A 25,844-nucleotide genomic window follows, 5' to 3' on the forward strand; every position below is an offset into this window, starting at 1 on the left:
GGACAGACAGGACTTGGGGGCTACTTGGATGAACCAAGGGAGGAGTCAGGAAGAGACACCCAGTTTTGTATCAGATGTGTAGAGCGTGGGATGCTGTTCATTGATCGAGGGAGGGGGAGGAGGAGGAGGTATGGCATGGGGAGGAGGTAGCTGAGCTCTGTCATTAATGTCATTTGAAGTCCCCAGGGAAAGAAAGGCCCGCCAGCGCCTTCACTGCTTCAGCCAGCTCTCAGGGTGTCTGTGCTCCCTGGCCCTCTCAGCTCCTGCTTCATAGCTGTCAGCTGCAGTGGGGGACAGCTGCACAAGGTCCCAGCATGTCTGTGTGGTTACCCAGGGGACTGCCGCGTGGCCCATGCCGAGCAGAAACTGATGGACGACCTTCTGAACAAAACCCGTTACAACAACCTGATCCGCCCAGCCGCCACCTCCTCACAGCTCATCTCCATCGAGACGGAGCTCTCCCTGGCCCAGTGCATCAGCGTGGTAGGTGCAGAGGGTACCTGTGGCTCAGGCTCAGGCAAAGAGGCATCTCATGCGCAAGCCCCAAGCAGTCAATGTCCAGAGGAATGAAATGACTAGAGTTGACTTAGACTCACCAGTACACGGTGGGGAGGCTGGAGGAGGGTCCATGAGGTTTATAGGTGTCCAATATTTAATGAGGTCATGGTTTTGTTAACAAAGAAGAAATGAGGGTGGGAGCGGGATCACCACTGGCTAGGCAGCCAATGGGCCTGCAGAGACTCTGCTCAGCTGAGTCTCCAGCATGACCATGAGCTTCTCCTCCTCATCCTCCCACCCCACCCTACTCTCTCCCCCAGCTTGCTCAACAGGTGACCTTACAGGCTCCCTACTTGTTGGGGAAAATAAGAACCAGACTGGGGGAACTGACGGGTACAGAGGCCCAGGTGTAGGCGCAGGACCACAGGCGGTGCAGTGTCTACTGAGCCAGGTGGGTGAGGGTCTGGAGAGTGGGCATGGCTGCTGCAGGCATGGAAAGGAGGGGCAGATGGCGGCACTCCCAGGGCCCATTGTCAGGGTATCCATATGTGGACGTGTGCAGAGGTGGGGGCGCTGAGGGAGGAGGGGCCAGGGAATTTCTCATCTTCTCTCTACTGCCTCTGAGTTGGAGATGTCAGAGGGAGCCATGGCCCACTGTAAAGTGACACAATGTCCCCACCCACAGGGTTAGAACCCCTCCCCTGGAAGCAGCTCTGAGGGGAACAGTCACATGTAGAGAGTGCAGGACGCTGTGTCCAGCCGGGGGAAGGAGGTCACCAAGGTGGTTGACCCTCCTCTGGCCAGGTGGCTGCCTTCTGACACACCAGCCTCTCTCTCTAGCGTGGTGGGCCCCACACACCCAGCCTGTGAAACCTACAGCCCTCAAGAAGGCTTTGGCCAAATTAATGAGCGGCTCCCTCTCCCAGGAGGAAGCACAGCTGAAGGATGCGGAGGGCAGTAGAGTTGTGTATGCTCCGCCCCCTCTCTCCACAGTGGGACGGAAAGAAGGGGGCTTTCAGCCAGGCTGGCCCAGGCTGGGGTCTGAGTGTCACTGTCCAGCTATTGGCTTCTTGCTTAATGGGTGAGCCCAGCTGCTCCTGTGCAGCTGCTGCCCTAGTGAGGGTGAACCGGCAGGTGAGTTACATTTCTGAAAGCCTGGTAATACAGTCAATATTAGGCTGTGGGCTGCTGGGCCAGGAAGGGGTGTTTATTTTTCAGGGTTTGTTTATCTATTGAGTTGATGAGGGAGGGTTATAGGTACAACCAGTTTAAAGATGGAAATTTTGAAAGAGCAGGCAGGGATTTAGTGCTGAGTAAGCCTTGTCAAAGCGGCTCTTTTGGGGCGGCCAGAATCCAGTACCAATGTCCTCAGCATGTTCGTCAGCTGCTGGGGGAGTGCCGGACAGGATGAAAGCACAGGAACACTTTCTGGATGATAGAAATACTCTGTATCTTCAAAGGAGGTAGGTTCCATGGGTAATGTTAAATGAGTTAAAACTCATCAAAATGTAAACCAGATCTGTGCATTTCACTGAATATAAATTATACCTCCAATTAAAAACATTTTTTTAAAAGACAGACGGGCTGGATGCAGTGGCTCACACTTGTAATCCCAGCACTTTGGGAGGCTGAGGCAGGTAGATCACCTGAGTCAGGAGCTCGACACACCAGCCTGGAAAACATGGTGAAATCCTGTCTCTATTAAAGGTATACAAAAAAATTAGCCAGGCATGGTGGCACACGCCTGTAATCTCAGCTACTCAGGAAGCTGAGGCAGGAGAATTGCTTGAACCCAGGAGGCAGAAGTTACAGTGAGCAGAGATCGTGCCACTGCACTAGCGCCTGGGCAACAGAGTGAGACTCTATCTCAAAAACAACAAAAAAAGGACAGATGAAGGTTTTCAACTTTCACTAAAGGCAGAGGAGCTTGTTACAGATTCGCCTCCCCACAAGAGCAGTTAGAAAAACTGGACAAAAGTGTGCCCTGCCCCCAATCAAAAACAGTTGTTGGAAGGTAACTGAAGACCTCAGCCAGAACTTGAGTGAACAGGCCTAGGAGGTGACCCTGACAGTCTGTGGTGCTTTTCCCACATTTGGTGATTGGTCAACAGTAGAGGGCTAAGAGGCTAAGAAACTGAGTATGAAGTAGTACTTAAGGGGCTGGAGAGCCTACCTGAATGTTTGGCACTCTCACAGGGCTGAAATGATCTAATGAGAATTTGGGTCCCAGGAAGGAGATGGGACCTCGGTGGGGACCCTGGAAGGGCCACCCCTAGGAGTCCAAATGAATAAAACATAGACCAGCCGTCACAAAACCTAAAACTTGCTTTGAACCAGCTTAGTCCCAAACTAGATGAAGGCGATCTGCCCTTACTCCAGTTGTGTGCCATAAAGTCAAAGTCAATAATCTCTGGAGGCAGAACAAAGTTTATTAGGAATGCCATAAGACAACACAAGACTAAACGAGAAAGACCAAGAAAAAACACAATAGAAACATACATGTAAGGAAGAAACTTTTTTTTTTTTTTGAGACGGAGTCTCGCTCTGTCACCCAGGCTTGAGTGCAGTGGCACGATCTCAGCTCACTGCAACCTCTGCCTCCCAGGTTCAAGCGATTCTCCTGCCTCAGCCTCCCAAGTAGCTGGGATTACAGGCACGCGCCACCATGCCCGGCTAATTTTTGTATTGGCCAGGCTGGTCTTGAACTCCTGACCTCAGGTCATCCATTCACATCGGTCTCCCAAGTTGCTGGGATTACAGGCGTGAGCCACCGCGCCTGGCCAGTATTTTGCCACAATTTAAAATAAATAAATGTTTTTTTTCAGGTTTGTGCTCAGACTCTCTTCTAAACAGTCACGTGGCGGCTTACTCTTCTCCAGGCCTTGCTGCTGGCTTTTACATGTTTATTGTTTTTGCGTTCTTGTCATCTGCTCGGTAGATGGCAGCTTCCAGGTGCTCCTAAGGGGCCAGGAAAGAGAGTGAGAAGTTACGGAGGTTGCCAGGTCATCCTGCTTGAGGCCCTGCCCTCATCACCTCCCTCAACCGGGTCTCCTGCAACTATTGGTGGGCCATCTCGGCCACCGCTTCGCCCTGAGCTTCCTGATGTTGCAGCTGGGCAGTGCCTCCTTCTCAGAGGCCAGCTGCGGATAGGTGGCCACGTACTGCTGCAGGTGACCCAGGTAATTGTCTCGCTGCTGCTGCAGACTCTGAGCCTCTTGGCTCTTCAGCTCCACCTGCAGGATAGGCATCAGTGTAGGTAGTGGCTGGCTTCCAGATTCTGGACCCATAAATAGGGTGGCGAGGGCACTGTGGGGCTCTGTCGCCTGCCCAGGCCCCTTGCCCTGGCCCCTTCCTCCAGGCCTAAATGACTGCCTCCCTTGCCTAGGGGCCCATGCCTCCCTCTGCAGCCTCAACTCTCACACCCTTCTTCCCACCATTTAAACTGTAGGCCACAGGCTGGTGGAAAAGCAGAGGGAGCCAACCACCATCTGCTAAGTTGTGGTGAGGTCGTTCTGTATGATCTCCAGGGTTTCCACGCACCTTCGTCTGCTCCCCCCAGAGCTCGGCCTTCCTCCCCAGCTCTCCCAGCCTCTCCTCCAGCTCCTGCAGCCTCACCTCCAGTTCCTGCATCTTCTCCTCCTGGTGCCGCAGCCTCACTTCCTGCTCCCACATCTTCTTCTCCTGCCTCCGCATCTTCTCCTCCTGTTCCTGCATTTTCTCTTCCTGCTCCCCCATCTTCTCTTCCTGTTCCTGCATCATCTCCTCCTGCTCACGTATCTTCTCCTCCTGCTCCCGCATCATATCTTTCTGCTTCCGCACCTTCTCCTCCTGCCTCCACATCTTCTCCTCCTGCTCCCTTATCTTCTCCTCCTGCTCTCTTATCTTCTCCTCCTGCTTCCACATCTTCTCCTCCTGCCTCCGCATCTTCTCCTCCTGCTCCCGCCTCTTTTCCTCCTGCTCCTGTATCTTCTTCTCCTGCCTCCACACCTTCTCCTGCTGCTCCCGTATCTTCTCCTCCTGCCTCATCTTCTCCTCCTGCTCCTGCCTCTTTTCCTCCTCCCGTATCTTCTCCTGCTCATGCATCTTCTCCTCCTGCCTCCACATCTTCTCCTCCTGCTCCCATATCTTCTCCTCCTGCTTGTGTATCTTCTCCTCCTGCCTCCACATCTTCTGCTCCTGCTCCTGCCTCTTCTCCTGCTCGCGTATCTTCTCCTGCTCCTGCCTCTTCTCCTCCTCCTCCTGTATCTTCTCCTGCTCGTGTATCTTCTCCTCCAGCTCCCGTATCTTCTCCTCCTTCTCTCGCATTATCTCCTCCTGCCTCCGCATCTTCTCCTCCTGCTCCTTCCTCTTCTCCTGCTCGTGTATCTTCTCCTCCAGCTCCCGTATCTTCTCCTCCTTCTCTCGCATTATCTCCTCCTGCCTCCGCATCTTCTCCTCCTGCTCCTTCCTCTTCTCCTGCTCGTGTATCTTCTCCTGCTCCTGCCTCTTCTCCTCCTCCTCCCGTATCTTCTCCTGCTCATGTATCTTCTCCTCCAGCTCCCGTATCTTCTCCTCCTTCTCTCGCATCATCTCCTCCTGCCTCCGCATCTTCTCCTCCTGCTCCCATATCTTCTTCTCCTGCTCCTGTATCTTCTTCTCCCACTCCCATATCTTCTCCTCCCGCTCCCTTATCTTCTCCTCCCGCTCCCGTATCTTCTCCTCCTGCCTCCACATCTTCTCCTCCTGTTGCTGGTTCAGGTGGTTCCACAACTCGTTCTCTTCCACCTGGGCTTGGAGCTTTGCTGACACACTCTGCAGCTCCTTACCCAGGTGGTCAGCTTCTGCATGCAGCTGCTGCTGGAATAGTGAAAGTGTTGGTTTGAATCTCAGAAGGAAACAGACTCATGAGCTAGCCATATAAATGTAATCTATAGGCCAGGCACGGTGGCTCATGCCTGTAATCCCAGCACTTTGGGAGGCTGAGGCGGGCGGATCACGAGGTCAGGAAATGGAGACCATCCTGGTTAACACGGTGAGACTCCATCTCTACTAAAAATACAAAAAATTAGCCGGGTGTGGTGGTGGGCGCCTGTAGTCCCAGCTACTTGGGAGGCTGAGGCTGGAGAATGGCGTGAACCCGGGGGGCGGAGCTTGCAGTGAGCCAAGATTGTGCCACTGCACTCTGGCCTGGGTGAAAGAGCGAGACTCCAACTCAAAATAAATAAATAAATAAATAAATAAATGTAATCTATAAAATAATGGTTTTCATCCAGGATCCTTTAAAAAAATATTTTAAGCACTAACTCTGAGATTCTGATTCCCCAGGCAGGGCCCCAATTTGTACATTTTTAGCACACTCTAGAGGATTCTATGGTGGGACCAGAACAGGGACCCAAATTTTCCAGCTCTTGGCTGGAGCCTCCCCATACCCTGCATGATCCCTAGACCATGGTCCCAGCTGGGTGGGGCTCCCACAACCCCCGGGGCTGCAGCTGCTCACCTGTGGCAACAGGAGCTTGGCCCTCTCCAGCTTCCTTTTTAGCTCCTTTACATTGAGCTGGATCTCAGACTTTTCAGATTCTACAAGTCGAAGTTTTTCTTGTAGTTCGGCATTTTTCTCCTTCAGCTCCTCATCGGTTATGCTATGGCCAGAGGCAGTAGAGAAAGGAATGAACGAAGAACAGAAAGGACCGCTTTGGTGATCAACCCTCTACTTTCAGCCCACAACCACAGAACTGTGGCATTGGAAGGGACCCCAGGAATTAAAGGTCACAGGTGGCAGGCCAGAGAGAAGACATGAGTTGCCTGAGGCTACCCCATGAGTCAGTGACACAGCCGGAACTAGAGCTTCCCTGTGCACACATGAAAACCTGTAGGAGCCTCTCCCCATGCTCACCTGTACCCCCCACCTCCCAGCACACCACCCACGCTAAGGGCCCTCAGACCTCCCATTCCACCTTCCCCCATCCTACGTGTTCCTGTACAGTTCCAGACTCAGGGTGTCCCTCTCCTTTGTTAACTCCTCGATGTACTGCAAATAGAGAAAGGTTAAGTCAGGACAGAGCAGGCAGAGGAGTAGCTGGACGACCAGGAACAACAGGCACTGTGACTACTCCACAGTAACACTTCCTCACTCTCAATCACACCTGACATGTTCTCAAGGCATTTCCAAGCCCATGTTCTCATTTGTTTTTCTTTGTTTGTTTGTTTGTTTTGGCAGAGTTTCATTCTTGTTGCCCTGACTGGAGTGCAATGGCGTAATCTCGGCTCACCACAACCTCCACCTCCTGGGTTCAAGCGATTCTCCTGCCTCAGCTTCCCGAGTAGCTGGGATTACAGGCATGTGCCACCACACCCGGCTAATTTTGTACTTTTAGTAGAGATGGGGTTTCTTCATGTTGGTCAGTCTAGTCTTGAACTCCTGACCTCAGGTGACCTGCCCACCTCGGCCTCCCAAAGTGCTGGCATTACAGGCATGAGCGAGAGCACCCGGCCCTCATTTGTTTTTCAAAGAACTCAGTGAAGGTGGAAGGGACAGGGAAAGAGATTGAATTTAGGGCTGGCTAACAGGGGCCCAGAGAGCTCAGATAATATTGCTATTGTTATTACTCTTATTACTACCACTGTTGGAACCTTTATTGAGTGCTTCACCAGGCACGATGCTAATAATCCCATTTAATCCTCACAACCTCCACAGGAGATGGTTACCATTATTATCTCTATTGTGTAGATGAAAAACATGTGGCATTAAAGGTTAAGTGCTGCCTAAGATCCTTAGAGCTGGGATTTCAACACCCAGGTATATCTGATTCTCTAAGCCCATTCTTTCGCTGGAGGTAGGGGCACAGTTAAGAAGGAGGAAATTAATCCTTTGGTGGATTTTTGAAAGGATGACACGTTTGCATAGTCCAAAACTCAGAAAGTCCAGAAGGGAAATATCTCCCCCCCCCACACTGTGCCTCTATCCTGAGTTTTTTTTATGAATCCTTACAACATGTTTTATGTATATTACCATAATACGTACACACACACACATATATACCTGCTCCCTCTCTCCACACAAATAATAACATACTCAAGATACTCTTCTGTACCTTTATGGTACAAGTACCCTAACCGCCACTTAGGACTTGGCCAAGGCCACAGCCAAGGATGGGCAGGGCGGGCACTTGGCCTCTGAGCTCTATGTCCAGTGCTCGCTCCCCACAGTGCTTCCCAACTCACCCCCAGCAGGCGACTCAGCCCCAGTCTGCCTCTAACAACCACACACAAAAGCAGCAAGAAATGGCAATGCTGCCTTCTGGGCAGGACACTCCATCCTACAGAAGGGAACTTTAGGCTCACTCCTCCATCTGCGAAGCTGGGCTCCCAGGGGACGGGGCAGTGGTTGGACTCACCTTATCTGCCTTCTTCTTCTGTGTAGTGACGGCAGAGAGAGCCTCCTCTAACTCTCCTGCAAACTTCCATGAATCATGCAGGCGGCCGATCAGATCCCTGGCCTCTCCTGGAATGAGAGACATTCAGATGTGGCCCAAGGGACTCCCCTAAAGGCCTGTAAAAGTGCCAGGTTGAAGGATGATGGGGTGCCAGATTCCCACCTTCCAACTGCTTGACAGCTTGCTGGCTGTAATAGAGTGCCGTCTGAAGCTCGGTTTTCTGACATGTAAGGATTCGTATGGTATGAACCTGGGCCTTTGGGAGAAAAGACAAGCAAATGCTGAAAGAGAAGCAAAGAAACATTCTCCAGAAGACAGGAGGGAACTTCACACCCTCCACTCACCTCTAGCTCCCTCCTTAGAGCTTCCTGATGTTGGTGGTTTGCCTTCTTTTCCTATAGAAAGAGGAAGACAGAGCTCTTGCTAGGAGGAGGCAGAGATGGCACAGCAAGAGACATGCCCCCAGAATGGCACCACTGCCCCAGGACAGGCCCACCCATGGGACCAGTTTATCAGGGACCCTGTGGGGATGGGGTGGAATAAGGGGAGTGAGCCTTCTTCCCCAGGCTGGGAGTGGGGGAGATGAGACTGGGGCCTCTATATCTGAGTGCCCCCAAACCCAGCGGTCATGTCGTGAGCAAACAAAGAAATCGCGTTACTTCTTCCAGCTGAGCTCGGTTCTGTTGTTTCTGTGGGGAGAGTCAAAGGAAGGTGACTGAGGGTGGCCCCCTCAACTCTATTCCCCAGGCCAGGAAGCGGTAGGCAGGGGTCAGGAATGGATTTAAAAGGCACAGTTCTCAGACCCAATGGGAACACAAACTGGTAAACTCTCCTCAACTCCCAAAGAAGAAGGATTTGGGTCTTTGTTGGTTTTTGCCCACAGCCACGGAACTCAAAGTCTGAAATGATTCTCTTGAAAAGACAGTAACAGAAACCTTCAGAGATGGAGTATGAGAAAAGCCCACCCTTCTGCCAGCTTGTGATTTAGAAAGGTGCATTCATTCAGCAAACGTTGAGCACATACGGGCCAGGGACAGTTCCTCACAGCGGGGATAGAGGTCAGAAAATGTGGACAGGAGCCCTTGGCCCCGAGGTTTCCATTCTAGTGGGCCTTTAACTGTCGGGCTCTCAGAGCTAACAGAAACCTCTGATACTCTCTAACTCTACCTCAGGAAATGCAAGCCCAAGAAGGAGAGTTTACAGCAGGCCCTGGACTAGGGATTAACATAAAAACACAATGACAAATCCCATTTAAACTTCACAAATACAAGTAAAACAATACCACTCATGTTTTACAGATGTGAAAAGAGAGGCCCAAAGAGCTCAAGCAATTTGCCCTAAATCATATCCCTAGCAGATGGAGAGGTAGGATTCAAACCCAGAATTCTTAACCAGTACCTGGCAGTTCTTCCACAATCTTAACAATTACCCTCCACCACCCCTTGGGCCCTCTGTCCCCAGGAGCCTGGCCAGCCAAGACTCACATCCTCAGGTGAGTGGCAACCACCGGAAGTTGTTGTCTCAGGGTTAGTGCCATTATTTATTTTCTTCTTTTTGGTGTCGCTTGCTCCTGCACCAACACTAGGGTTGGTCTGGGCATGATGGTCTGTCAACTGTGGAAAGGAAGAGCAGTGATACTCATGAGAACTACAAGCTCCTACAGTCACATCCTGCTTTACAGTTTATACTAAATACTCTTATAGACCATCTGATTTAATGCCACCAACTGTAGGAAATGTTGTCACAATCACTTGGTGACTGAGAGAGATTGATACCATGGCTGAAAAAAAAGGCAGTAATGGAACTTAAACTCAGTTTTCTGACTCTGAGCTCTGGGATTTTGCCACAAATCAGCAGCTGCCAGGGACCAAAACCAGAGGCATTGGTAGAAAAGCAAATACTAAGTAGGCAGGAACTGTACACTCTGTGGTTTAGAGTTATTCACCGTCACACATCTGTTAGTGTTAAGAAGTACAGCAGTACCTCTCAAACCTTTACATCAATGTATCCTCATGGCAGAAGGCAGCCTTTCTGTTAAATCTGGGAATTTATCAGAAAGAGGACAACCCAAGCCTCATTTCAGAGAGAAGTCTTGTATACTCTTACAAATCTATGTGACTTTCATCCCTAAGTACATTAATGTTTTGTCTCTCAATAGAATCAAGGGAAACTGATGCTTCAGAAAGATGCCCCATATTTATCCTGTGGCACTCAAAGTACCCCAGGTTGAGATGAGATGAGGAAGACTCAAGCTGTCAAGTCCAGTTTCCCAAGATCTGTTCCGCAGAAGATAAGCAGATCTCACTCCAGAAACCAGTGACTGAGGGGCACTCTGGTCCCAGAACAATGGAGAATTCAAATCTGAGGTGCAGAACTCAGAAAAAATGTTAAAGTCTCTCTGGAGAGTAGAAGCCTGGGAGAAAACCAAACCCAACCCATTCTCCCATTGCCACCCAGAGACACTGTCAACATGTGGAGCTCATGGGGGAGGTGTAGGCTTTTCACACTGTCAACGTCTGTGATAAGGAAGTCAGGCAGCCTGAAACCTCTCTCTTCTAGGTCCCACAGTCCCCATTCCCCTTCCAGCTGGAAACCTGTGCTGCAACCAGAGGAAACAGAAGTGGGCAAGAACACTTAGGGGACTGGGTCCTAAGACCAAAGGCCGGTCTCATGGTAGTAATGACAGTTTGTAGAGGGACTGTGACATCACTACATTCCACTCCTCGGTGGAGTGGCGGGGGGAGGGACATATGCGCACAATGCCCAAGTTGCCACTTTGAGACTGGGGAGGGGGGTCACAAAATTGGGACCCAGGTCCTTGGAGACGTGACCTCAAAGAGCCCCGGGAGGTCAGGCTTGGGGCGGCAGGAGGTGAGGGCCAAGTAAGGAACAAGGAGCCCCAGGAGTCACGTCCCCAAAGTCACCCTGTGGCAACTGGTGAGGGCAGGTCCTGGGGCACCCAGGTCCTTGGAGATGTGAGCCCAAAGAGCCCAGGGAGGTCGGGTTTGGGGTAGCAGGAGGTAAGGGCAGAGTATGGAGTTGGAAGCCCCGGGAGTCACCTGCTCAAAGTCACCCTGGGTTGCCGGGCAGGGCAGGGGCAGGACTCATGTGGGGGTTGGGCTGACTGACAAGATTTTGGTGTGGGGATCCCAGAGGCACTGGGGGGGCCCAGCCTGGTGTGCCTCAGGAGTGGCACAGACTGGCAGCAGTTCGGCTGTCAGAGGGGGCCTCAGCTTGGGTTGGGGTGCTGGTGCATTTACCTTTTCCTTGGCCTCAGCCAATTTGTTCTGTCTGGTTTCTTTGGACATCGTGGGTTGGGTAGGGAGGTGGGGGTGTGTAGGGAGGTGGGGGTGGGTAGGGAGGTGGGGGTGGGTAGGGAGGTGGGGGTGTGTAGGGAGGTGGGGGTGTGTAGGGAGGTGGGGATAGGTAGGGAGGTGGGGGTGTGTAGGGAGTTGGGGATGGGTAGGGAGGTGGGGATGGGTAGGGAGGTGGGGTTGGGGCCACATCAGCATGATCCAGGTGAGGACAACTATACACCTCCAGTCACCTCTACGTCGCTGTGTGACTGAGCCAGAGGAGGCGTAACCAGGGCTGCACTAGAATGCAGAATAGGGGCGTGGCCTTAATGTTTGAAGCCCATTGGCCAATGAGAAAGATGAAAGGAAAAGGAGGCGTGGCCAGACAGCAGCGTGTCATGAAGGACCTGTGTTGTCACAAGGAAAGCTGCCTATGCAACTGCTGTCCCCGCCCACTCCAGGAGAGGGGTGGGGCTGGCTTTCACTTTAAAACTTTATTACCTCAATTGAGGTACAAATCCTATTAAAATGGAAATTTTATAGTGTGCTTGATGATTGATAAAGCAGACTTTAGTATCCAACATTCCAATAAGATAAAGTAATCACAATGTTTTCTCTTTTTTGGAAAAACTTTCTCTTATTCTCCTACGTTAGTGTTAAGTTTAAAAAAAAACAAGAAACATGTCTAATATCTTTAAAAACACAAAGCTTTTGAGCCTGGCGTGATGGCTCATGCCTGTAATCCCAGTACTTTGGGAGGCTGGGGCGGGTGGATCGCCTGAATTCAGGAGTTCAAGACCAGACTGGCCAACATGATGAAACCCTGTCTCTACTAAAAATACAAAAGTAGCTGGGCATGGTGGCAGGTGCCTGTAATCCCAGCTACTTGGGAGGCTGAGGTAGGAGAATCCCTTGAACCTGTGAGGCAGAGGTTGCAGTGAGCCAAAATCATGCCACTGCACTTCAGCCTGGGCTACAGAATGGGACTCTGTCTCTAAATACATACGTACACACACACACACACACACACACACAGACACACACATACAAAGCTTTCTGTTTAATAAGCACTCAAAGTTCTTTACAAGGTTAAAGCAAATACAGGACCCTTCTAAAGTAAGGCTAAATGCTAAGTGATGGGGGAGAGAAAAAAGACATAAATAACTCCCACTCTCATGAGGTTAATCACTAAATCCTATTTTTCTAGAATCACCTGGCCTCTAAGCCCTGAAAATGAAACTGAATTTCTCACTGGATACTTGGCTATGACTTGCAATCATGAAAACCAAGAATTCTGTTATGTCACCGTGTATTGCTTGTTACCTGGGATCAAGGGTTGACTTTTTCATGATTTGCTCCATTACCTGTGTGCTTCTTATCTCAGACCAAACTAAGCTTTTTTATAGAGTTCTACAATTTACAGTTAGTATGTAAGAGTGGTTCTCAAATATATAGTCTCTGGACCAGGAGCACCTGGGAACTTCTTATAAATGTAAATTCTCAGGCCCCACCCTAGACCTGATGAATCGGAAACTCTGGAGTAGGGCCCAGCAATCCATGCTGCAATAAGCCGTCCAGGTGTTCAGGAACCTCTGCCATATAGCAGGTAGAAAAATGTGTTTCCTTCTATAGGTCCAAAGCCAGGGATACTATATGTTCTGTCTCGTTATGAAACAATGACATGCAATTAAAAGACATAAATCTCCTTCCTACTTCCACCTTCCAGCCAGTGTGTTTTATTTTTATGAGTTCAATAAGAAAACATGTGGCAATCAGAGATTTCATGTAAAAAATATATTTACAGGTATCAGTTCTCATCCAGCCTGATCTCATCCAAAATCATTTCTATCCTCTTACATCTAAAGTTTTAGAAAAGGATCTTCACAATATAAGACTCAGTTGCACTAGGAATTCTATGATAAAAGACAATGTAGATCTGAATGTCCAAACTTACTAGAGAAGAAAAGTGGAGTCACTGGGTATATTTTCAAATTGCATTCAACAGGAAATTAAAGTTTTGAATTTTTTTCACCTTCATCCTTCCAAGTTAATAGAATTAAACCAGAATTCTCCATTCTTCCACAGCCTGTAGCCAGGCAAACTTTTACTGTTACTTCTTGCTTTTCAATGGATATAAATCAAAGTCCTGGTAGGCACATTTTGTATACTTGCAAAGGTGCAAAACTAAACAGTTCCCTCTATTCAATATTAAAACAAAAGTCCTGTAAACGTCAGATGGTGAGTGTAATACTTCAGCACTAGCACGAAAGCCTCAAATATAAAAAGATACCAAGAACCTCACTAGCAAACACAAGTAAGCTCTTGGCCTGGAGCAGTAGTTCATGCCTCTACTCCCAGCATATTGGCAAGCAAAGGTGGGGTAAGTCAGGAGTTCAAGAGCAGCCTGGGCAGCATAGCGAATTCACTTCTCTACAAAACAATTTAAAAATTAGCTGGGCATGGCGGCACACACCTGTAGGCCTAGAGTTACTTGGGAGGCTGAGGTGGGAAAATCGCTTGAGCCCAGAAGTTTGAGGCTGCAGTAGCTATGATCATGTCACTGTATTCCAGTTGGGGTGACAGAGTGTGATCTAGGTATTGCATTCTGTCCTGCTCCTGTTTCCACTAAAATCACTAAGTTAAAATGTGTTCATTCAGCAGGATAAAAAATAAGTGAAATTTGATTTTGGTGCTTTGCTAGCAAAAAATAAATAAAGTGAAATGACAATTTACTTACTGGGAGAAAGTCTTTGTAACCTCATTGACAGATAAAAGGTTTGTATCCTTAGCCTATAAAGAAATCTTTAAAATTACAAAAAAAAATGAATGATTTCCAGCAGAAAATGGGCAATGGAGAAGCTGGCACTTCCCACAAGAATAAAAATAGCCAATGAGCAAATGAAAAAGATTCAAAAGCACTAGAAATCAAAGAAATGTAATGAAAACAATGAGATTTTCTGCTTAAAGACCAGCAAAGATGACAAATGGAAGGGGGAACCTGGAGCTCTCTCCCTGTTGGTGGGAGCATAAACTGAACCAATTTTTCTACAGGATAATTTGAACATTTCTTTTAAAAATCCTAAAACAGTGTTATATTATTTTCCTCTAGGAATTCTACTTCTATGAATTCAGTGCAAAAATCCTTACTCGAGTCCCTTAAAATGTATATACAAGGAAATTCACCTCTTGGGTGGCAACTATTCACTTAACATACATCCAGCTACAGGCTGGGTGTGGTGGCTCATGCCTGTAATCCCAGCACTTTGGGAGGTTGAGGCGGGCAGATCATGAGGTCAGGAGATTGAGACCATCCTGGCTAACAGGTGAAACCCCGTCTCTACTAATAAAAGACAAAAAATTAGCCAGGCATGGTGGTGGGCACCTGTAGTCCCAGCTACTCAGGAGGCTGAGGCAGGAGAATGGCATGAACCTGGGAGGAGGAGCTTCCAGTGAGCCAAGATGGCACCACTGCACTTCAGCATGGGTGACACAGTTAGACTCTGTGTCAAAAAAAAAAAAATACATCCAACTATTAAAAATGGTGATGCCAAGATATATTTCTGCCATAGAAACATGCTTAAAATATAGGAATTCACAAAAGACCTTATGTTATGATTCTACTTTTTAAAATGTTTATAAGCATAAAAAGTGTAAAAAGCAACAAACTGGAATGTTTTGAGTGGCAAAATTAAAGATTTTTCTTTATATTTTGTCATCCAAATTATTAGAAAAAAATGTGATTTCTTTTATAATCAGTAAGAAGTGTTATTTTCATTTATTTATATTTATATTTCTTTTCTTTTTCTTCTTTTTTCTCCTGTATGTATCCCATGTAGGCTAGAGAGCTTAAATCGCTGCCTCTTGAGGGAAATCAGCCCATTTTCAGGATGTGAAGTACAAAAAGCTGTCCCATCTTCCCTTTATTTTTTATTTTTACTTTACTGATTTATTTATTTATGTTGAGATGGAGTCTCGCTCTGTTGCCCAGGCTGGAGTGCAGTGGCACATCTCAGCTCACTGCAACCTCCATCTCCCAAGTTCAAGCGATTCCCCTGCCTCAGCCTCCTGAGTAGCTGGGACTACAGATGTGCACCACCATGCCCAGCTAATTTTTTTATTTTTAGTAGAGAGGTAGTTTTACCATCTTGGACAGGCTTGTCTTGAACTCCTGACCTCAAGTGATCCATCTGCCTTGGCCTCCCAAAATGCTGGGATTACAGGCATGAGCCACTGTGCCTGGCCTGTCACATTATTTCTAAACATTTCAGTGACATTTCAATTAATTTAAATTTAATTCTTACTGACCTGATCTCTTATCCTCTGTTTAATGACATCTTCCAGTTGAAAGATGTTTCCTCTGTAATCACAGGTGCTAAAGGAAATACAACATGTATTCAGTAGGTAGATATCCACTAAACCACTCATTCTCGCATCGTAGTCCTTAGACCCTCAGCATCAGCAGCACATGGGAACTTGTTAGACATGCAAATTCCTGGGCCAGCCCCACACCTCCTGAATCAGAAAGTGAGAAAGAGGGACAGCTATCTGTGCTTTAATAATCCTTGAGATGCTCCCTGAAGTTTGAAAACTACAGAACTAGAATACATATGGTAGTAAGTGCTCATACTTTATCCAAGTTACCTTCCCCTCTTTTCCATTCTCTTTTCCATTGAAATAAAATGAGAGCTCATTTGGACTTAATGGATATAAGAAAGAAGGCAATGAGATGAGCACGGTTTCAAGTTAGAGTTCAAAATTTAATCAGTGGAGAGTGACAGGATGCAAGCCTTCTAAACAGATTACTACAAGAAAGCTGATTATAATCTATACAGTAGGTATCATTAGTGTATTGATGTTACATTTTTTGGGTGGATTAATGGTATTGTGATTATGTAGGAGAATGTCCTGGTTCTTAGAAGGTATCTGCAAAAGTACTTAACAGTGAAATGCTCTGATACTGGCAACTTACTTTGAAATGTTTCAGGGGGGAAAAGGGAACATATACAATCTTCCATACACGGAGGAGAGAAAACAAATATGACAAAACGTTAATTGGTGAATCCAGTTGAATAGCATACAGATGTTCACTGTATGATTTTATCAACTTTTCTGTGTTTGCAAGTTTTTAAAATAAAAAGTTGAGGGAAAAGAAACATCACCTCAAATCTTACTATGAAATGGAACCATAGAAAAAGCATAGAAGTGAACACTTTGCAGAAGAGGGCACCGCACCCATCCGGACAGCATGGTCAAAGTGCAGGGTCTCCTCCAGGAGGCTCTTCTCTGGTCTCTTCTGTGCTGTCACTTCCCCCTGACACTGCCAAGGCTTTTTTCTAACAACTCTTTTTCTAAAGATGTAATTTTTTTCATTCATTTAAGAAAGAGACAAAAGAATTAGTATGCATTTAGAAAACAAAATTACACTTACACATGTGTACAAGCAAAAAATACTTTGAAAAGTGGGGAAGCAAGAAATGTACTGTTCTACAATTCTGTTCTGTTCTCACCATCTTTTTATTCTTCCAATGACTTCCTATTCCTGCTGCCTATGCTGGGGTGAGCTGCAAATGATTTCTTTTCCTCATTGGTTTGAAATGTTATGTTTATAATATACTAAACTCCCCCAGAAGCATTTGGTTGATTTCTGGGCTCTATTCTATTCAAGTGATCTATCTGTTCACAAGCCACTATCAATTTTGATTATTAGAGTACCCTGAAGTTATGTAATTCTTCTTCTTTTTTTTTTTTTCTGAGATGGAGTCTCTCATTCTGTTGCTCAGACTGGAGTGCAGTGGCATGATCTCAGCTCACTGCAAGCTCTGCCTCCCAGGTTCATGCCATTCTCCTGCCTCAGCCTCTGGAGTAGCTGGGACTACAGGCGCCCACCACCACGCCCAGCTAATTTTTTGTATTTTCAGCAGAGATGGGGTTATACCATGTTAGCCAGGATGGTCTTGATCTCCTGACCTCCTGATCCACCTGCCTCAGCCTCCCAAAGTATTGGGATTACAGGGGTGAGCCACCGTGCCTGGCTAAGTAATTCTTTGATTAGGATATTAGTATTTGATGGAGCCTGACCCTTTTGACTCTAAACTCAGATTCTTATTATCTCTTAACTTCTAAAAGACAACAATTATGACTACAGTGTATAAAATGCCAGCTTTTTCAGCTATCTTACAGAATTCTCTTATTTTCCTAATATCGATTCAATTTATCCATTTGTTTTTTCTCTCCAAACACTAATGTTTTCATTTTAGTATCCCTAATCTTTTTTTTTTTTTTTTGAGACAGTGTCAAAAGAAGCTAAAGCTTCTTTCCAGCGATGCCCAACTTGCCAAATGGTACGTTCTTCACCTTTTACAGGTGGAGTTAATCCTTGAGGATTGGAACCTAACTCTCTTTGGCAAATGGATGTCACACATATTCCCTTGTTTAGGAGACTAGCTTATGTACGTGTATGTGTGGACACCTTTTCTCACTTTGTCTAGGCTACATGCCAAACAGGAAAGTCTTCTGCCTGTGTTAAACATCATCTTTTGTTGTGTCTTGTGGTGATGGGCATTCCAGCTTCTATTAAAACAGATAATGCCCCAGGCTATACTGGCCAAGCTCTTGCTGCATTTTTCTCTATGTGGAATAATAAACACATTACTGGTATCCCATACAATTCTCAAGGACAAGCCATAGTGGAAAGAATGAATCTCTCCCTAAAACAGCAGTTGCAAAAGCAGAAAGGGGGAAATAGAGAATATGGAACCCCATAGATGCAACTGAATCTAGCATTATTAACTTTAAATTTTTTGAGCCTGCCCAAAGGCCAGATATTATCAGTAGCTGAACAGCATCTGCAGAAACCAACTGCAAAGACAGAAGCAAAACAACTGACTTGGTGGAGAGATCCAATAACAAAAAGTTGGGAAATAGGTAAAATAATAACTTGGGGTAGAGGTTATGCTTGTATTTCTCCAGGCCAAAATCAACAGCCGATTTGGATACCATCAAGACACCTAAAACCTTATCATGAGCCAGATGCCGAGGAAGAGAAGCTGGGAGGATCCCGAGGACCCCTCAGTTGCAGCCATGTTGAGAGTGACGCTGAGGAGGACCCCAACTGTCACAAGCAACACCCGTTGTACACAGCCACCCACCAGGGGACACACCAAGAAGCTGTCACAGATGGCAGGAGAAAAGCTAAGGAAAGCAGGACAACCAGTCACAATGAGTAATTTAATGGTAGCTATGATAGCGGTGATCACCAATGCCATGAGTATTCCTTCAACAAGGGCTGACACAGAGAACAATTATACTTATTAGACACATTTATCAATCTTGGCTGGCAATAATGCCTAGATGTAATCACTCTATGACACAGTTATACATGCTTTCTGATCTCAGTATTTACCATAATAAATCTGCTCCTATAATTGAGGCATACCACCCTCAAAAACCTATTTGTAAACAGAATCAGACCTAGCCAGAAAAAATGAACGTACTTGTTTAGGAAGATTGCATTGCATAACAGGCAGAGGTGCCGCACAACGATTCCTATGGAATCATTATTAATTGGGCCCCTAAGGGGATGTTTAGCTTGAATTTCATCTCTCAGTCTGCATGCCACAACCACACTGTGTTCAGCTGATCTGGACAAAATGGTCAGATGTTAGATATAATAAGAAGTATGGCAAGAGTTCCTATTATCTGGAACCATGGCGGTATGGTGGCAACTCAACCTCAAATGATATGGCCTGCTGTAGGAGTTAAACATAAGGATTTGTGGAAACTATTAATAGCTCTTAATAAAATCAAAATTTAGGAAAGAATAAAAAAGCATCTAGAAGGACACTCTACAAACTTGTTTTTGGATATTGCAAAATTAAAAGAACAAATATTAAAGCATCGCAGGCACACCTGTCCTTAATGCCAGGAACTGGAATGCTTGAAGGAGCTGCAGACAGATTAGTAGCTAGTAACCCATTAAAATGGATAAAAACACTTGGAAGCTCTGTGATTTCAATGATGATTGTGCTTTTAATCTGTGTTGTTTGTCTTTGTATAGTCTGCAGATGTGGATCCTGACTCCTGTGAGAAGTATCTCACCGTGACAAACCTGCCTTTGCTTTTATTGATTTGCAGATCAAAGAAGGGGGACAAGCGCTCCCAAAATCTGGCCATAAACTGGCCCCAAAACTGGCCATAAACAAAATCTCTGCAGCGCTGTGACATGTTCATGATGGCTGTAATGCCCACGCTAGAAGGTTGTGGGTTTACTGGAATGAGGGCAAGCAACACCTGGCTGGCCCAGGGCAGAAAACTGCTTAAAGGCATTCTTAAGCCACAAACAATAGCGTGAGCGATCTGTGCCTTAAGGACATGCTCCTGCTGCAGTTAACTAGCCCAACCTATTCCTTTAATTTGGCCCATCCCTTCGTTTCCCATAAAGGATACATTTATTTAATCAAATCTCTATAGAAATAATGCTAATGACTGGCTTGCTGTTAATAAATAAGTGGGTAAATCTCTATTCGGGGCTCTCAGCTCTGAAGACTGTGAGATCCCTGATTTCCCACTTCACACCTCTATATTTCTCTGTGTGTGTCTTTAATTCCTCTAGTGCTGCTAGGTTAGGGTCTCCCCAACCGAGCTGGTCTTGGCACTAAACCTTTCTAGTCTCTTTTTATTGCAGTGTGCTAGCTGCTGCCTCTCCTCTCCCTTTTTTCTATGTTGTCATGCCTTCTTCTAACTTTACATGGGGCTCTCCTTTTTTGGTGTTATAGGGACAACCATGTATGAGGTCTCTAAGCAGAAGTTCACACCCTTATTGGGGTGATGCAGGCATATAGGAGTGTGTGTGTGTGTGTGTGTGTGTGCGTGCGTGTATTTGTTTTGAGACAGGGTCTCACTCTGTTGCCCAGGCTGGAGTGCAGTGGTGTGATCTTGGTTCACTGCAACCTCTGCCTCCCAGGCTCAAGCAATCCTTCTGCCTCAGCCTCCCAAGTAGCTGGGAAAAAAGGTGCACACTGCCATGCCTGGCTAATTTCTGTATTTTTTGTAGAGGTGGAATTTTTCCATGTTGCCCAGGCTGGTCTTGAATTCCTGAGTTCAAGCAATCTGCCTGCCTCAGCCTCCCAAAGTGCTGGGATTACAGGCATGATCAGGCATACGTTTTTAATGACCACTTTGCCAAAAGTCAATTAGTTAAATCATCTGTTCAACCAAATGACCAATTCACTGAAATTACTGAATTCATCATGTTAACATATTGGCAATGTTTTTCTTCTTCTATTTATAAAGTTATAGCAATTGATATTCATAAAAATATTGGATGAGGACTTTTAAAAATAGATTTTGAAGGTCTCTGGTTCATCTTACTTGATGGGTTATAAAGACAAAACCAAAACAGCATTTTAAACAATATTTAATTTGTGTCAAGCCAAAAGAATAAATAGTAGAAGAGACTGAATATGTCATAGCTTAAGCTGCAGACCTTGAAAGGGGAAGTCTAAGGACAGGAAAAGAGAAGATGTTAGGGGAAGAGTTGGGGGAGGGACTGAGAGTCGGGGGAGGCAGAGGAGGTATGTGGAGTCTGGGATGGTATGGGGTGGGGCTGAGGAAATTCAGGGGGGCTGTGGTGCAGGGAAGAATCTGAAGACCCAGGAGGACCTCCTTCCCCAGTTCCCTAGAGCTGCCTTATGTCTCATTGTTTATCTTCTATGTGTTGCTATAGACTTTATAAATAGTTAAACAAGTTTTAGCAACATTGAAAATTTCAGGTCATTGGAAATTCTTCCAGTAAAATGGGCTTTGGTAAATTGCCTGGAGCTATTGCATCTCATGGTCCATCCATGTGCAGACCTTGCCCAAGGTGCCAATGGGATGTTATACATAGTTGGTCCATTTAGAGGAAGGAAGTCAATTGTGTTTGGGAGAGAAGTGCAGGAATAGTTCAATCAGAGTGGGCTAAATGGCAAAACACAGACAGGAAGGCCAGTAGAAGACTGGGGAAGAAACTGTTCTGTGGTTGGTATCAAAAACAGCTCTGAGAAGCATGCGGTCCTTATCTGCAAAAGAAAGATGGGCCATGACATACCTGGGAATGTGCATGTTCTGTTTATTTTGGTGGATAAAACCACTGGCTTGGAATTCTGCTAGCTTTGAATCTACCACTATCTTAACTAATATAGATTTTTCTCTGCACAGGTAAAGTTCCTACTTTCCCAGATGACTGAGGAAAAATGCCCTGTAAATTTCCACAATGTCCATTATGGTTTCTGAAGAGGTCAATTAAGAGTGCCGCTCTAGAGCTGAGTAGCTCAGCTCTACTGTAAGAGGCCAGCAGCACCTGTTCAAAACTCAGAAACAACTTTTTTATTTTTATTTTTTTCTGGTGTCAAAGTCAGAATTTGCAGATTCCATCTAAAAGAAGCTCAGGCTTGATTCTTTTCCTAACAAAAAGAGAAGATCCTAAATATGTATATATATTCAGAAGACTATAAATGTATGTGCATAAATAGAATAGCCGCTTACTACTCTTACCCTATTAGATAAAAAATTTAAGATATGTACTTTTTTTTTTTTTTTTGAGATGGAGACTCATTCTGTCACCCAGGATGGAGTGCAGTGGCACGATCTCAGCTCACTGGGTTCATGCCATTCTCCTGCCTCAGCCTCCCGAGTAGCTGGGACTACAGGTGCCCACCACCATGCCCAGCTAATTTTTTTTTGTATTTTCAGTAGAGACGGGGTTTCACTGTGTTAGCCAGGATGGTCTCGATCTCCTGACCTCGTGATCTGCCCACCTCGGCCTCCCAAAGTGCTGGGATTACAGGCGTGAGCCACCACTCCCAGCCAAGATATGTACTTTTTATATGTTTCCAAATACTATTTTTGCTGTTGGAGTTTCATATATGCAGCACAGTGTCCCTAAAGACCTGGTCAATAATTGTTGACTTGAATTTGAAATTTTAAGCTCTCCCAAAGAAAGTTATCAGATATGCCAAAATGCAAACTTAGTGTAAAAATATGGTGATAATTTTCTTTCATGAGCAAACAACTACTTTGGGAAATACATTTCATTAGAAAACTTTTCAAGCTAAAGACAACATTTCTTTTGGAGAAATTGCGTGGCTAAATTTTATAACTTGGCAAACATGCTTTGCTGATAGCAAATAAGTAAGCTTTTCTTACAAATAATGCTTTTGTATTCAACACAGTGGATTTTTAGTCCACATTAGGAATGCTAGTTTTTAAAAAATGTTGCATAGTAAGTTGGTACATGTATATGCACAGACATACACATAAAGTGAACATTAAATTGAATCATAGAAATATATTTATGGGCTGGGCATGGTGGCTTATGCCTGTAATCTCAGCACTTTGGGAGTCCAAGGCAGGCAGATCACAAGGTCAGCAGTTCGAGACCAGACTGGCCACCATGGTGAAACCTAGTCTCTACTAAAAATACAAAAATTAGCTGGGCATGAGGGTGGGCATCTGTAATCTCACCTACTTGGGAGGCTGAGGCAGGAGAATTGCTCAAACTCAGAAGGTGGAGAAGGTTGCAGTGAGCCAAGATCATGCCACTGCACTCCAGCCTGAGCCACAGAGCAAGACTCCATCTTGGGGGGGAAAAAATGTATGTGTATATATATATACAATTAATAAGACTGATGTCTTATTAATTGAAGAAAGCAGGTGAATAATACTGTATAAAGACTGATCCCTGTTTATGATAAGTATGTGTGTGCATGTACATTTAAGCATATAAAGTCTAAGTACATATCTGCATATTAACCTTTTCCATAGCTATGAGTTATATCAAAAAAAAAAGCAAAGAGAAGTTGTTTGTAATTAGAGCTGCATTATAGGTTCATTTTATTTGCATATGACAATTGTTCTTGAGCCATTCAATGTGATATTGTCTGTTTCTATTTACCATTTGTATTGGTACCAGCCATGTTCTTCAGAGCACTCTTGAGGTGGTAAGAGTTCCTACAGATGGTAAGTAAAATGAAGGGGAGATCAAAATCTTCAAATTCTATGGTTCTTAGTGACTCTTTCCTGATGATAGACTTGAGTTGCCATAGGTCCTTACTGAGCTGCCTGTTATTTGTATCAATTATATCTCCAAAGTGCTCTGAAATCCTCAGTGAATACAACAGTAGGTAAGGAAATAGCCAGTCCTTATGAGGACTTAGTGATTTTTAGTTTTTATACAGCTCTTTCCTTCTAGGACAGTTCAGATTATTTTATGGAAATTTTCTCAAATCACACGGAATCCCTGTGAGAAGTAAGATAAGGAATTTTTTATCAAACTTAAGAGAATATGATATAATTTTCACACCTTTAGAGGTGGCAATAGAAGAAATACTATAGAAACAAATCAGTGTACATTAACTTGGAAAATTAAAGTAAAATAAATGAATATTTAATTATTGCTGCATGCATTGTCATACACTCTTCCCCTTTATAACTTGAGTAGTAATACTTAATAGCACTAGAGAGGCATTCTCAGCAAATGGCTGAAGCCTGCTATCATTGAAGTATATTGGATCACTCAGTTCTCAAAATAATCCCTTGAAGTTGGTAGTTTTCTATCTTACAAGTGAAGATCTACAGCATAAGGAAATTGAGTAAATGGCCCAAAGTTACACAGTTAGTAAAAGGAAAGCCTGAGATTTTAATTCACCATGTCTATCTAACTTCAAAATTTATTCATTCATTCATCACATGAGTATAATCCATCTACCAGGTATATTAGGCACCTCTGGGCATTAATCTTACCTTCCAGGAGCTTTGATTTGAAGAAATTTAATAATACATTCATAGGTGGTCCAAATAATGTTTTCTATATTTAAATAAATTTGTAAAATATGGAGTAGAAAAGTTTAAGGTTTTTTTATTTTGTTTGTTTAGAGAGACAGGGTCTTGCTTCTGTTAGCCAGGTTACAGTGCAGTGGCATAATCCTAGCTCACCCTAAACTCAAAATCTTGGGCTCTAGCAGTTCTCCTGCATCAGTTTCCTGAGTAGCTAGGACCACAGGCACATGCAACCACAACTAGCTAATTTTTTGAAACAACTTTTTTTTTTTTTTTTCTGGTGGAGATGGGGTCTCGCTGTGTCACACAGGCTGGTCTCAAACTCCAGGCCTCAAGTGATCCTCCTGCTTTGGCCTCTCAAAGTGCTGGGATTTATAGGCATGAGCCACTGCATCCAGCCTGTCATTTGTCTGTACTGCATTTCTTAGCATAGTTTAATATTTTACGCTATATTATGAAAGTTCTAGGCTAGGAAATAGTAAGCAGTTTTTCTTTTTTCTTTCTTGTTTTTCTTTTTCTTTTTTTGAGACGGAGTCTCCCTCTGCCACCCAGGCTGGAGTGCAGTGGCACGATCTCGGCTCACAGCAAGCTCCGCCTCCCGGGCTCACGCAATTCTCCTGCCTCAGCCTCCCGAGTAGCTGGGACTACAGGCGCCCACTACCGCGCCCAGCTAATTTTTTGTATTTTTAGTAGAGACAGGGTTTCATCGTGTTAGCCAGGATGGCCTCGATCTCCTGAACTCATGATCCACCTGCCTCGGCCTCCCAAAGTGCTGGGATTACAGGCGGCCACCGCGCCTGGCCAATAGTAAGCAGCTTTTCTAAATGGTTTGGATCACATACCCTTTCCCGTCCGCGGGGTGTCTCTCAAGATGAAGTTCTATGGAAGTGCTTTTTAGGGCACTTTCCGAAACCTTGAGTAGGTCCTTCTTGTGGTCTGGTCCCAGCTTTCTCCTCAGTCCTCAACTCCCTCTTGCTATATTTTCTCAGCTACCAGGTTTCCTAGCTTTACCTTCTTTCTTCTTCATTCTAAATTTTAAGCTGCTGTCGGATTTATATTTCTAAACCTTGGCTCCAAACACTTTACCCTGCTGCTCATGAGTGAAACTGAATTTCCTTCCCTCTTCATACTAAAATAATTCCAGATAAGCCAAAGGCTTAAGTGGTGTTAAAAAAAAAAAAAAAAGAAAGACTATAAAATCAGTGGAAGAAAACATAGCTGAATTAATTGAAAATTTTGTGGTGACAGGCTGGACGTGGTGGCTCACGCCTGTAATCTCAGCCTTTGGGAGGTCAAGGCGGGTGGATCACGAGTTCAGGAGATAGAGACCATCCTGGCTAACATGGTGAAACCCCATCTCTACTAAAATACAAAAAATTAGCCAGGCGTGGTGGCGGGCGCCTGTGATCCCAGCCACTTGGGAGGCTGAGGCAGGAGAATGGTGTGAAGCCAGGAGGCGGAGCTTGCTGTGAGCCGAGATCGCGCCACTGCGCTCCAGCCTGGGTGACAGAGGGAGGCTCCATCTCAAAACAAACAAACAAACAAAAAACCATTTGTAGTGACAACATTGCTTCTAAACAGTATGTTAAACTACAAAGCCATAAATACAACTTAGGAAAATTTGATGAAATAAAAATGAAAATCACTTATTGCCAGAAATAACGTAAGTCTCAACAAATTCTGACAAGACTTATAGTCAATGGCTGATTGACTTCCATAATAAAGGGGCTCATTTAAATCCATAAGCAAAGGACAAAATCATGGGCCCTTCATATTCATTTCTCCAGCAGTTTCATTGTTAAAATTTTCCTCTGAATAT

The 25,844-nt window shown here is 45.3% G+C and overlaps 1 protein-coding gene across 3 annotated transcripts; it reads right to left on the reverse strand.

Annotated features, from left to right (window-relative positions):
* Window positions 1-2,907: 2,907 nt before the first annotated feature.
* On the reverse strand, window positions 2,908-11,559 carry LOC129014519 (golgin subfamily A member 6-like protein 26). Of its 3 annotated transcripts, none has more exons than XM_054451988.2 (10): window positions 11,174-11,556; window positions 9,398-9,526; window positions 8,573-8,602; window positions 8,258-8,308; window positions 8,076-8,169; window positions 7,875-7,981; window positions 6,450-6,508; window positions 5,978-6,119; window positions 4,114-5,331; window positions 2,908-3,456 (listed from the first exon to the last, which is right to left on the reverse strand). In XM_054451988.2, the coding sequence occupies exons 1-10, from the start codon at window positions 11,423-11,425 to the stop codon at window positions 3,394-3,396; spliced, it is 2,145 nt and encodes a 714-aa protein (XP_054307963.2). In that variant the 5' UTR covers window positions 11,426-11,556; the 3' UTR covers window positions 2,908-3,393. The 3 variants fall into 3 exon arrangements, with proteins under 3 accessions (XP_054307963.2, XP_054307962.2, XP_054307960.2); XM_054451987.2 differs by having other exon boundaries at window positions 4,114-5,334; XM_054451985.2 differs by lacking the exon at window positions 8,573-8,602 and having other exon boundaries at window positions 4,114-5,334; window positions 11,174-11,559.
* Between the last annotated feature and the right edge of the window lie 14,285 nt (window positions 11,560-25,844).

The sequence above is a fragment of the Pongo pygmaeus genome, chromosome 16, assembly GCF_028885625.2.
Source record: "Pongo pygmaeus isolate AG05252 chromosome 16, NHGRI_mPonPyg2-v2.0_pri, whole genome shotgun sequence".
NCBI classification, from domain to species: domain Eukaryota; kingdom Metazoa; phylum Chordata; class Mammalia; order Primates; family Hominidae; genus Pongo; species Pongo pygmaeus.